This window comes from Lissotriton helveticus, chromosome 9 (assembly GCF_964261635.1).
Source record: "Lissotriton helveticus chromosome 9, aLisHel1.1, whole genome shotgun sequence".
NCBI lineage: Eukaryota > Metazoa > Chordata > Amphibia > Caudata > Salamandridae > Lissotriton > Lissotriton helveticus.
This window is the reverse complement of record NC_136070.1, coordinates 1,276,354,251-1,276,366,752: the sequence shown is the minus strand read 5'-3', so window position 1 is coordinate 1,276,366,752 and position 12,502 is coordinate 1,276,354,251. Positions and strand designations below refer to the sequence as shown.

At 47.6% G+C, this 12,502-nt stretch overlaps 1 protein-coding gene across 1 annotated transcript in view; it reads left to right on the top strand.

Moving 5' to 3' along the window:
- The window catches only part of CPNE9 (copine family member 9), a 482,542-nt gene that overhangs the window by 424,837 nt on the left and 45,203 nt on the right, over positions 1-12,502 (top strand). The window contains exons 11-12 of the mRNA XM_078659325.1: positions 1,049-1,176; positions 4,220-4,322. Of these exons, the coding sequence (XP_078515451.1) occupies positions 1,049-1,176; positions 4,220-4,322 (231 nt within the window). The remainder of the gene's footprint in view (positions 1-1,048; positions 1,177-4,219; positions 4,323-12,502) is intronic.

The window sequence follows — 12,502 nt, the reverse complement described above, 5'->3', positions numbered from 1 at the left end:
CCAAGTGCGCGGGTGGGCGGAGCAGCTGGGAGGCGGGAGCGGGGAGGGAACACAAGGAAAAAAGGGGCGGGGTCGGCGGTGGTGGCGGGAAGCGGGGGGCGGCGAGGGAGGCGGGAAACAGGACGGAGGACGGTCACAAACTAAGAAACAAGCACAAATTACAGTAAAAATACGTTTAACACGGGCACAAGCTAATAAAGATAAAACAGGCACAAATTACGGTAAAAAACGCTTGACACGGGCAGAAACTAAGAGAAAAAACAAGCACAAATGGATGACAAAAACAGAGCAGGGCGAGCGACAGCAGGGTCAGCCGGCAGCGAGGCAGAGGGCACAGAGAAGGGGCACACGCAGCAGCTGGTGGCCGTGCGGCGCGGGGGTGTCCCTACAATGTTTGTGTGCCAGTTCTCTTGGAGGCCATTGGTGGGCACTCGCCCAGGGCATGGTTTGTATCACTACAGCTGGCACATTCTTCTGTGGCACATCCACACATCTGTCTAGCACCACTCTCAGACATTAGTGTCTTCTTTTAGATCTCGCCTACGCAGCGCGCATGCCCTGTTAGGAGGACCTTTAGCCCTCTCTCTCTGCTCTTTTTTGAAGCACATACATGTACTTGTGGTGGCATCCACCTTGCGGGAGTGAGCAGAGGTGCGCCACATGCACGAGGTTGTGCTTCCAAAAAGAGCAGACTGCGCGCGCGCGCACCACTCCCGGGAAGGTTTTAGACATTCATTGAGAGGTTTGTTGCCCTCTGCTGCCCCCGGTGGTAGTTTCATGAATTGCAACTTGCTGTTTTTCTTATTGTGGCGTGCAAGGGCAAACATTAACTAAACAAGCATTGGCATAGCCAATATGTCTCGCCTTTGGGACCTTATAAGTGTTTAGCCATGCAACACTTGATGTTGTTGCACAAAGGATATTGTGCTAGATAACTAAACACTTATAAGGTCCCAAAGGCGAGAACTATTGGCTATGCCAATGCTTGTTATATCAGGATGTCACAACCCCTCCACGTCTAATGATCAGAACCTCGTCTGTCTTTCAGAACAGTGACGTGGAGAACCCGAACTGCACCGGCATCCAGGGGGTGCTGGAAGCCTACTTCAAGAGCCTGCGCACCGTGCAGCTGTACGGACCCACCAACTTCGCCCCGGTCATCAACCAGGTGGCCCGGTGAGTTGAGAGCGATGGTTTGGTGGCAGAGAGTCGTGTTTACAGATAGGAGGTGAGATGTGGGGTGGCCCCAGCAAGGCCTGAAGGTGTAGAAAGGAGACCACTGCCCAATCACAAGTTCTTCTGGTCACAATCATAAGTCATTCCAGTTCAGCACATCATAGGATTTGAAGGACTTCCTGTCTTGAAGTGCAACAAAGGGTGTGAGTGCCTACAACTGTGAAAGTGATTATGAAAGAATTCAAATAGAGGTGGCTGGTCACAAAATCCTAATTTCTGCAGAACCGTGGTGGTTCAAGGCCTCACTAGGTAAATGATATACAGCATTACCAAAAGAAGCCGCCAAATTGCAACAAAGTGCAACAGACGCTCTTATAATGGTCCTTATATTACTATGGGGGGCATGGATGGGCGGAGGGCTCCAACGGCAAGCTGTCATTTTGCCTGTGGTTAAGAAAGTCCTTGTCCCTTAGCTAGATTAGTGAACAGATATGTTACACTCTTATTGTGACCCTGTACCCTTTAGGTGATCCCATGGCGTGGTCCGTGCCTTGTGTCACTCTCAGGTGCCTGATTTGTGTCAATCTCATATTCCTGTCTTGTATCACTCTCAGGTGCCTGACTTGTGTCACTCTTAGGTACCTGACCTGGGTCACTCCCAGGTACCTTACTTGTGTCACTCTCAGAGACCTGTCTTGGGTCACTCTCAGGTACCTGACCTGGGTCACTCCCAGGTACCTTACTTGTGTCACTCTCAGAGACCTGTCTTGTGTCACTCTCGGGTACCTGACCTGGGTCACTCCCAGGTACCTTACTTGTGTCACTCTCAGATACCTGTCTTGTATCACTCTCAGGTACCTGCCTTGTGTCAGTCTCCGGTACCTGCCTTGTGTCTCTCTCAGATACCTGTCTTGTATCACTCGCAGGTACCTGACTTGTGTCACTCTCAGATACCTGTCTTGTATCCCTCTCAGGTACCTGACTTGTGTAACTCCCAGGTACCTGACTTGTGTCACTCTCAGATACCTGTCTTGTGTCACTCTCAGGTACCTGTCTTGTATCACTCTCAGGTACCTGACTTGTGTAACTCCCAGGTACCTTACTTGTGTCACTCTCAGATACCTGTCTTGTGTCACTCTCGGGTACCTGACCTGGGTCACTCCCAGGTACCTTACTTGTGTCACTCTCAGATACCTGTCTTGTATCACTCTCAGGTACCTGCCTTGTGTCAGTCTCCGGTACCTGCCTTGTGTCTCTCTCAGATACCTGTCTTGTATCACTCTCAGGTACCTGACTTGTGTCACTCTCAGATACCTGTCTTGTGTCACTCTCGGGTACCTTACCTGGGCCACTCCCAGGTACCTTACTTGTGTCACTCTCAGATACCTGTCTTGTGTCACTCTCGGGTACCTGACCTGGGTCACTCCCAGGTACCTTACTTGTGTCACTCTCAGATACCTGTCTTGTATCACTCTCAGGTACCTGACTTATGTCACTCTCAGATACCTGTCTTGTGTCACTCTCAGGTACCTGACCTGGGTCACTCCCAGGTACCTTACTTGTGTCACTCTCAGATACCTGTCTTGTATCACTCTCAGGTACCTGACTTGTGTCACTCTCAGATACCTGTCTTGTATCACTCGCAGGTACCTGACTTGTGTAACTCCCAGGTACCTGACTTGTGTCACTCTCAGATACCTGTCTTGTGTCACTCTCTGGTACCTGCCTTCTGTTACTCGTCAATACCTGTCCTTGTGTCACTCTCAGGTACCTGCCTTGTGTCACTCTAAGATACCTACCTTGTGTCACTCTAAGATACCTACCTTGTGTCACTCTCAGGTACCTGTCCTTGTGTCACTCTAAGATACCTACCTTGTGTCACTCGTCAGTACCTGTCCTTGTGATCGCTCTCAGGTACATGCCTTGTGTCACTCTGAGATACCTGTCTTGTGTCACTCTCAGGTACCTGACCTGGGTCACTCCCAGGTACCTTACTTGTGTCACTCTCAGATACCTGTCTTGTGTCACTCTCAGGTACCTGACCTGGGTCACTCCCAGGTACCTTACTTGTGTCACTCTCAGATACCTGTCTTGTGTCACTCTCAGGTACCTGACCTGGGTCACTCCCAGGTACCTTACTTGTGTCACTCTCAGATACCTGTCTTGTATCACTGTCAGGTACCTGCCTTGTGTCAGTCTCCGGTACCTGCCTTGTGTCTCTCTCAGATACCTGTCTTGTATCACTCTCAGGTACCTGACTTGTGTCACTCTCAGATACCTGTCTTGTATCCCTCTCAGGTACCTGACTTGTGTCAATCCCAGGTACCTGTCTTTGTGTCATTCTGAGATACCTGTCTTGTGTCACTCCCTGGTACCTGTCTTTGTGTCATTCTATGGTATCTGTCTTGTATCACTCTCAGGTACCTGTCTTTTTGTCACTCTTTGGTTCCTGTCATTGTGTCGCTCTCCGGTACCTGCCATGTGTCACTCGTCAGTACCTGTCCTTGTGTTCGCTCTCAGGTACATGCCTTGTGTCACTCTGAGATACCTGTCTTGTGTCACTCTCAGGTACCTGTCTTTGTGTCACTCTATGGTATCTGTCTTGTATCACTCTCAGGTACCTGTCTTTGTGTCACTCTTTGGTTCCTGTCATTGTGTCGCTCTCCGGTACCTGCCATGTGTCACTCGTCAGTACCTGTCCTTGTGTTCGCTCTCAGGTACATGCCTTGTGTCACTCTGAGATACCTGTCTTGTGTCACTCTCAGGTACCTGTCTTTGTGTCACTCTATGGTATCTGTCTTGTATCACTCTAAGGTCCCTGTCTTTGTGTCACTCTTTGGTTCCTGTCATTGTGTCACTCTCAGGTACCTGCCATGTGTCATTGTCTCTCGAACCTACACAACTCGAGAGCTGGTTCAGTCCCATTTTTCCTACTTTTAAAGCTCACTCATTTTCAGGTGATTGAAAAAAAGATGAAGTGGCTCAACCGTGCCCCACGACACCCTCTTAAGTTATCCATTATCTCTCCCTCCCCGTCATGCAGTGCGGCCGCCCAGGAGACCGATGGATCCCAGTACTACGTCCTGCTCGTCATCACGGACGGAGTCATCTCAGACATGGTTGCGACCAAGGAAGCCATCGTAAACGTAAGTCAACCTCTCCCAGAGACCACCTACCTTCAGTGGTCAGAGAGCCCTGCTTGAGTGTCTTATCATCACTTTACGTCTATGTAGGACACCCCATGTGCATTATATCTACTCAAAGTCAAAGTCAAAGTCAAAAAGCTTTATTTCGATAAAATGTCATTATCATAAAAGCAGTTTAAAAAGAATTGGTAGTTAATAATAAAATTAGTAGCACATATCCAGTTAATAACATGGACTTTAACATTTACTAGAATAAATATTATTTAAGAAAAAATTAAACAGAGAGTTTAAGCTTTCTGGCTCGAATAGCCCAAGCCCAAAATAAAATTTTTGCTAGGGCACAGGCATAGGGTACATAACTGTCCGAAACAAGTATCCTGATTGCCTCATCATGGCTCCTAGTTCCCAGTTCCCGACACAAGTTCTTCAGCCACACCCTTCTTGGATTGGCATATTCTTTGCAGACAAATAAGAAGTGGGCTACTGTCTCTGGGTGGGCTGAACATGATGGACACAAGTCAGTTTTGTCTGTACAGGATTTCCATGTTTTGGTGAAAGTGTTCAGTGGAAGAGTACCCGTTCTAAATTTAAAATACAAGGACCGGGCAAACGATTTCCCGATTATGTCTAGGTAGGGTTCTCGCCTGGGACAGTCTTTAAACATCAAAAAGTCCTGTGTAAGCTTGCCAATGGATGAGCTAGAATGCCTTTGGGAGCGAGTCCAATCCCGATAAAGATTTTTAAGTACTTGTTTTGGAGGAGAGGTTCTGCTAGACCAGGAATCCAATAGGCCCAAGTTCGACAATAAGATCTTCATATCAGTTAGCCATTTGACTCTGGCCCAATGTGGTGACTCCATTATTTCTTCCAGACTTCTGGCATAGGCACTGAGTTCCTCTACCCGCCAAATACGGGCCCATAATAGGAGAGGACGAAATTTCGCAATTTCGCCGAGCTGGGTACAGCCAAGGTCCATAAATAAGGGCAGAAGTGGGGTACTTTGAGGGAGGGACATTATTTGCCTACAGAATTTGTTCTCAGATTTTTGTAGGGCTTGAGAAGATGCAAAGCCCCAGAGTTCAGCTCCATAAAGCGCAGAGCTAACACCCTTGGCAGCATAAATCTCTAGGACTGTTCCTATTGGTTTGAGCGAACTGGAACGTTGCTCCCTTAATAGGGCACCTGTGATCCTTTTGTGGTTCAGCAGCATCTTATCTAGATGGGGAGTCCAATCCATTTTGTCTGAAATGCGTATCCCTAAATAATCAAATTCTTTTACCCTTTCCAGGGATTCGCTATTTAAAATAGGGGGGCGCACTTTCTGTTTAGGGGGATTAAGAACGAGGTATTTTGTTTTATTGGTGTTTATGACCAAGCCTCGGTCAGTACAAAAGGATTGGAAATTGTCCAAGAGTTTCTGTAGTCCCATTGGGGTTTTGGAGATTAGGAGCGTGTCGTCCGCGAAGAGGAGGGTCGGTATACGTACCCCCCCCAGGGATGGTTCGTCAGATGGAAATTTGAGTAGGTGCTCCACCACCCCATTAATGTACAAAGAGAAAAGGGTGGGAGCCAGAACACATCCCTGGCGGACCCCTCTCTCGACCGGAATACAGCCCGTTTTCTCCCCTCCAGAACCCCACCTGATTTGGGCAAAACTGTCTTGATGGAGCCTGACTAGTAGGGATAGTAGGTACTGTGGGAGCCCCATATTGGCCAGAACCTTCCATAGCGAGTCCCTGGGGACGAGGTCAAAGGCAGTCTTTAAATCGATAAATGCGAGATAAAGACTGCCCTTGCCTATCACTACTACCTTCCAGTAGATCATCATAAGCCTAAAGGCCTGCTCTATCGTTCCAGTACCTACTCTAAAGCCGGCCTGAAAATCGGTAAGTATTTTGTTTTCATCCACCCAGTTGAGTATCCTGAGTAGAATGACTTTACCGACAACTTTTTGGCTTACATCTAGTAAGCTAATCGGCCTGTAATTAGACGGATCATCCCTAGGGCCTTTCTTGTGGATGGGAACCACCTCTGCCCCCTTCCAAGACACGGGAATGGGGGCACCCCTACAGATGGCAAGAAGAAGGGAGTGGATTAATTTACCCCAATTAACACCATCAGATTTTAGCAGGTCCCCAGGGATGCCATCTGGTCCTGCAGCTTTTTGTGGAATGATGGAGTTAATAGCATATTCTACTTCCTTCGGTGTAAAGTCAGGATCGCCAGGGAGAAAGATATAGTCAGTGTGAAGAGAGGAATAGACTGACCCCCTTCCATTTATGTCGTTATGGCAGGAATACAGTTTGGAAAAATAAGCCTCCCATACCTGGCCCGGAATGCTACAGGTTACGAGGTCGCTATCCGGTCTGTTTCGTGCCCTTATGGTGTCCCAGAAGGATTTAGAGTCTTTTTTCATGCTGGCTTCCTTAAGGGTTAGCCAGTAGTTATCCTCCCACTCCCTTTTAGCTACCAGTAAGGCCTTTTTATGGTCTCTTCTGTTATATAGGTTATAGAGGTTTCGGAGGCTGTCCGTGAGTGCCTGGACGGAGGTGGCAGAGCGGTCCTGATTTTATTGGAACTCTCTGCCGCCTTCGATACGGTCCCACATGCCTTACTGATTGACAGATTGCGTGCTGTTGGCATATCTGGGCTGGCCCTTGACTGGCTGTCATCATTCCTGAGTGACAGAACTCAACAGGTCTGGATGCCCCCCTATTCTTCGGCCCCTAAGAGATTGTCAACTGGAGTCCCGCAGGGTTCTACGTTAAGCCCTCTACTGTTTAACGTTTATATGACCCCTCTACTCTATCTGGCGGAACATCTGGGAGCCAAGATAATAGCATATGCTGATGATACTCAGCTGCTATTCACATGGCCTAAGGGTGTGTCCGATCCATCAGCAGTCCAACATTGTCTGTCGGAAGTCTTTAGGTGGCTTGCACAAGTCCAACTTAAGTGCAACGAAGATAAGTCCGAGGTCTTATTCTTCGGCCCCTTCCCTGACAATTTTAAGGACCAGATTTGGCCCTCGGACCTGCCTTGTCCCAGTGCGACGGGAGGCCCAGCTAAGAACTTGGGGGTATGGTTCGGTCAAGATCTAAAATTTGCGGATCACATAAAAAAATTGACCGGCATCTGCTTTGGCACCCTGCGTGCCCTGAGGAAATTCTTTCCTCTTCTGCCTAGGGCAGCCAAGGAGTCTGTCCTTCGTGCTCTGATACTATCTCGGCTCGACTACGCCAACGCCTTATTTAGTGGTCTACCTGCGTACATGGTTCACCGCCTGCAGGTGATACAAAACGCTGCAGTACGTCTGCTTTTTTCCCTCCCAAGGAGGTCTAGCGTGCGTAGCCACTTACGCAGTTTGCACTGGCTACCAGTTCCTCATCGAATTTTGTTCAAAATTCTTGTGTTGGCATTTAGAGCAGTCCATGGCCAGGGACCAACATATCTGCAGAAAAGGTTTTCATTCTACACTCCCAACCGTGCCCTTCGATCGGCCAACCTCTGTTTATTAACCACCCCTAAATTCAAATATGCACGTATGGGAGGCCATTCCATCTCAGTTAAAGCAGCCTCTGCCTGGAATGCTCTCCCCCTTTCTCTCAGAGCCTCGCCAACCATTGCTGTGTTTAAGAAAGATCTCAAGACCCACTTGTTCAATGCCCCTCTCATGTAGTTCATCCAGACTCTGTTTCAGCACTTCTGCTCTCAATTTCACTCACCGCGCCAGGATACCCCGTGGTAACAGAGCGCGCTACAAAAGTTTTAATAAACATAAACATATCTACTCTCATCTGACCCCAAACTGTAGGGGCATATTTACAGGAAAGTGACGAAGCGTGTCCGCAAGCCAAGAAAGCTATTGCCACGCTCTGTCACTTTAGAAACGCAGGGCTGCACAGTATTTACAAGAATATGGCTCAGCCCTACGTTTCTCCCTGTGCTGGTACTAAATTTAGCTGCCTAGCACCAACGCAGGCATCCTTGCACCGTAGTGCAAGGGTGTTTGTGTTGAGGGGAATATTGTTTATGTGCAGGAAGTTCTCCATACACGACATCTACATACCTTGAAGATATATATAGCCAGGGTCGTGTTTGCAGAGTTAAGTATAGAAAATCTATACAAACCCCCCTTTTTGTCATATTTCGTCCCGCTATATTCTGCTCACGCTATTGTGATGATAATCCAGCTTCGATATTCAAAGCCCTTACCAGGATCGACAACTGAAGGCAACGCCTGTTGAGACAGGCGCTAGATACACCATATAGAGACATGGTAAGAAATCAGGCAGGCATAGAATACAAAAAGGATAACGAGGAAAAAGGAGGATGCGAAAGATAAAGATAAAAGTATCCCCAGAGGGAGGCGAAGGATACAGAAGGTACAAGTGATTGCTGCTCACAGAGGCCCAGGCAGAGGATTAGAAGGACGTTGAGAGGAGACAGCCAGTGCCTCTCCTCTGGGTGAGGCGTCAGAGTCGGAGAGGGTCGGATATTCCCAGTATCCTGATGCTGAGAATCGTAATTAGCAGCTCGGATCCGAAGCGGACAATGTGTTCCTCCCACTGGGAAAGAACTAATGGAGAGCTCCCTTTGTAGGAAATGAGAACCTGTCCTAATGAGGAGCTGACATTAATTTCAATTAAAAATAAGGCGGGTAACACCAAACGGCATCCGCGCTGGGCGGAGGGATGCTGCGCGTGATGCAGTCATGGGGTAACCCTTTCCTTGCAGTCATGAAGTCTTGTCGCAGCTGTACGCTGATGAGCAGAGTCTGTGCCTCTTGGGGTTGTGCAGTCACAGGACACACAAGAAACCTTGTGTTTGCTTTGTTCGCCCTAAGTTGGCAGGGTATGCCCAGACATGGGTCCCTTGCTCACTTTGCCAATGGATTCAAGCTAGCCTGGCTGATGAGGGTTGTTACCCCGAAACCGGTCCTAGGATGCTTGTTTCCGGTCCAGGGAGGACATGGCTTGCTAGTTCGGGCTGGACTGTTCCCATGAGGCACAGGGTCAGACTGATTTGCATATAGCTGGGTCTGAACTGAGGTGACGAAGTGAGCTAAAGAACGATGATGGATTCAACCCAGATCTGTGACTGGGGTGAGTGTCTGAAAAGTTTCAGTGCTCCGTCCATCATCTCCTTGTGTTTGCTTCATACAAGAAACCCTCCATGGACACATCCCAGTGTGTGTCCTCGCACCCAGCACTGGCTCTATGGGGAAGGACAGTAGGGGAGTGGTAGCAGTTTCACTGCTCCCTACAGGCATGTTTCCTCGTTTCATTCTTGTCTTCAATAAGCAGTGGTAAAACCCTGAAGTGCCCATCACTTATGGTTGAGGGGTTTGGACCACAGAAGGGCCTCAGTGCTTTTCTGTAGCTCGAGAATCCAGCTCAGTGGAAGGCTCTGGCGCAGGAGTTTTTAGCACTTTCCAAAGGACTTCTCACTTTGTGTCACCAGTTTAGGTTTTTCAGGTCAGCCAATGAAAGATGACCGTGAGAGCGGATCTGGAGCTAGACATGTTGAGTTACCTATGATAAGTGCCAAGAAGCTTTGTCATCAGTGAGCTATTATAAATACTAAGAACTAAGTGGCATATGTAGGTAATTTACATTTTGCGATTCTCAAATAGCGATTTTTAAGGAATCACTATTTGAAAATTGCAAAATGGAATATAGGTAATAATTCGCAGTTTTTTTGCGAATCCCTAAAATTCCTTAATTGCGATTAGCAAATTGTGAATCGCAATTAAGGAAGGAGTGTCCCATTCATTCCTATGGTCCAAGAGGCCCGTAGGAATGAAGGGGGATATATTCTCAAATTGCGATTTTCTATGAGAAAATCGCAATTTGAGAATCGCAATTCCAAGGGTGCCAGGGTGTCCAAAGGACACCTGTTGCACCCCTGGAATGTTCCTGTAAGTACATGTGGCGCAAATACATGCCCTAAGGGCATGTCTGTGCGCCACATGGCACTTTGAATTTAAAAAAAAATGCATTTTGACAGGAAATCGCAAAATACCATCAACTTGGAGTAGATGGTATTTTGGGATGTATGACATTACAACGCATGCTTTTACATCGTATGCCTTTACAACGCTGTTTTTACAACGCATGCCTTTACAACGCATAGTGCTTTGGGGCACTGGATAGTGAATAGTTTAATTTACTATTCCAACTCCAGTCCCCGTGGATAGTAGGGAAGGTGTTGGATAGTAAATTAAACCTATTCCCTATCCTAGAGCGCCCCCCAGCGCAATGCGTTGTAATGGTTTGCGTTGTAAAAGTTGCACCGTAAAGGCACTGTGTGGTAAAAGTTGCGTTGTATAGGATGTTTCCCGGTATTTTGCGATTCCTTAAGCCAAAATCGCAATTTAAAAGGCATCTCTACATAGCATTTAAGGAATCACAAAGTTGCGATTCCTTAAATGCTTGAGCAAAATAAGGAATCACAATTTTTGCGATTTCTTATTTTGCTATGTGGCACCTACATACCAAAATGCCATTTGCGATTCGCAAACGCCGGGATTCTGCAAATTCCGGCATTTGCGAATCGCAAGTGGCTTCCTACATATGCCCCAAAGTGAATCATCGCATACAATGTGAGAGCCCAGTGCAGCACAACCCTCTAAGCATTCCCATCTCTACGTTTCCGACTTTGATCCCTGTGAAACAGAGCACTTACATTTTCAGATGGGTAGGTGGAGTTGCTCTTTTTCTCAGGGCTCATGGGTACCATTTTTCTAAGATCCACTGGTGCCATGTAGGCCCCTTGGCTCACAGGTACCAGCTGGTGCTAGCTGATGATATCTGGGGCCAGCATCTTGAGTTTTAATTGTGTTGCCTCATTGCTGGATCTGCACTGACCTACATCTTGGTGTAGGGCCGCGTCTATTCAGATATTTCGGTGCTCTGTGGATCTAGGTAACAGTGAAGGCAGGGGATGATGCTGAGGCTTCTGGCGTGGTCCGACGGGGAGGGTGCTTGTCCTAGTTGCGCGGGCCACCAGGAAGCGTTCCGGAGAGAGGTGTTGTTGCTGAAGAGCAGTACTTCCGTTTTGTCAGTGTTCAGCTTCAGGCAGTCCTTGCTCATCCATTCGGCAATGCTCGGCATCCACCAGTGGAAGCTGGGACACGTGGGGTCCCTGGAGACGGAGAGGATGAGTTTGGTGTCGTCTGTGTAGGATGTGATGTTGAGTCCATGGGATCTGACGATGTTGGCCAAGGGTGTCCTGTAGGTGTTGAAGAGGGTGGCGCTGAGGGATGAGCCCTGGGGGACACCGCAGATGACTTCCTTTGGTTCGGTGTGAACAGAGGTAGGCGGACCTTCTGTGTTCTTCCGCTGATGAATGAGGCGGTTTCTCTGTAGATACGGCTAACATCGTTTAACCCTGGAGAGATACTTATGTCATTATTTGCCTCTTTTGCTTGTTTTTAAGTCGGGCAAATCAACAACAGGTAGAGCAAGAAGATGAAATGGCAATCACCATTAACTCAGAGTTAACAAATTAGTCGCAACAGGTTTTTGCGCGGAACTCTGGCTCCCAGAGCTGCGGCGGCTGCAGTTCAGCATATTAACGCAATCAAAGAGTCACTTTGTGTCCCTTCTTCAAGGTGCTTGTCGTGCTTGGTCTGGCGTCAGCCATGACCCTTAGACTTTAGTCAAACTTAATACTTAATATAGTCATTTAAAGTGGCTTTTAGCCAGCCATTCTCTATTGGTCTGTTTTTATGTCCTTCACATTTTCCTCCCACCCACTACAGTACACAGCACGGGGCAGTGGTTCAACTCACTTCGACCATTGGCTAACTTCACTGTGAGTAGCAACATTCTACCCTTTTGCAGCGAGCACATCCGCACACAAGGTAGGTCCCTTCAGTGCCAGGCACAATGGGCCCGATTCCCAGAACTAACTTAAGACAAGATTCTAAACTTACTACTTTTGGTATTCACAGAAGTTAGAATGTTGTCTTAAGTTTGTCTTAAGACAGACTTAAGACAGACTTAAGTTAGGATTTTGTCTTAAGTCTGTCTTAAGTTTGTCTTAAGCCAAACTTAAGACAAAATCCTAACTTCTGTGAATACCAAAAGTAGTAAGTTTAGGATTTTGTCTTAAGTTAGTTCTGTGAATCGGCCCCAATGTGTGCTTTTTGAGACCCCAAAACATATTTTAAATTT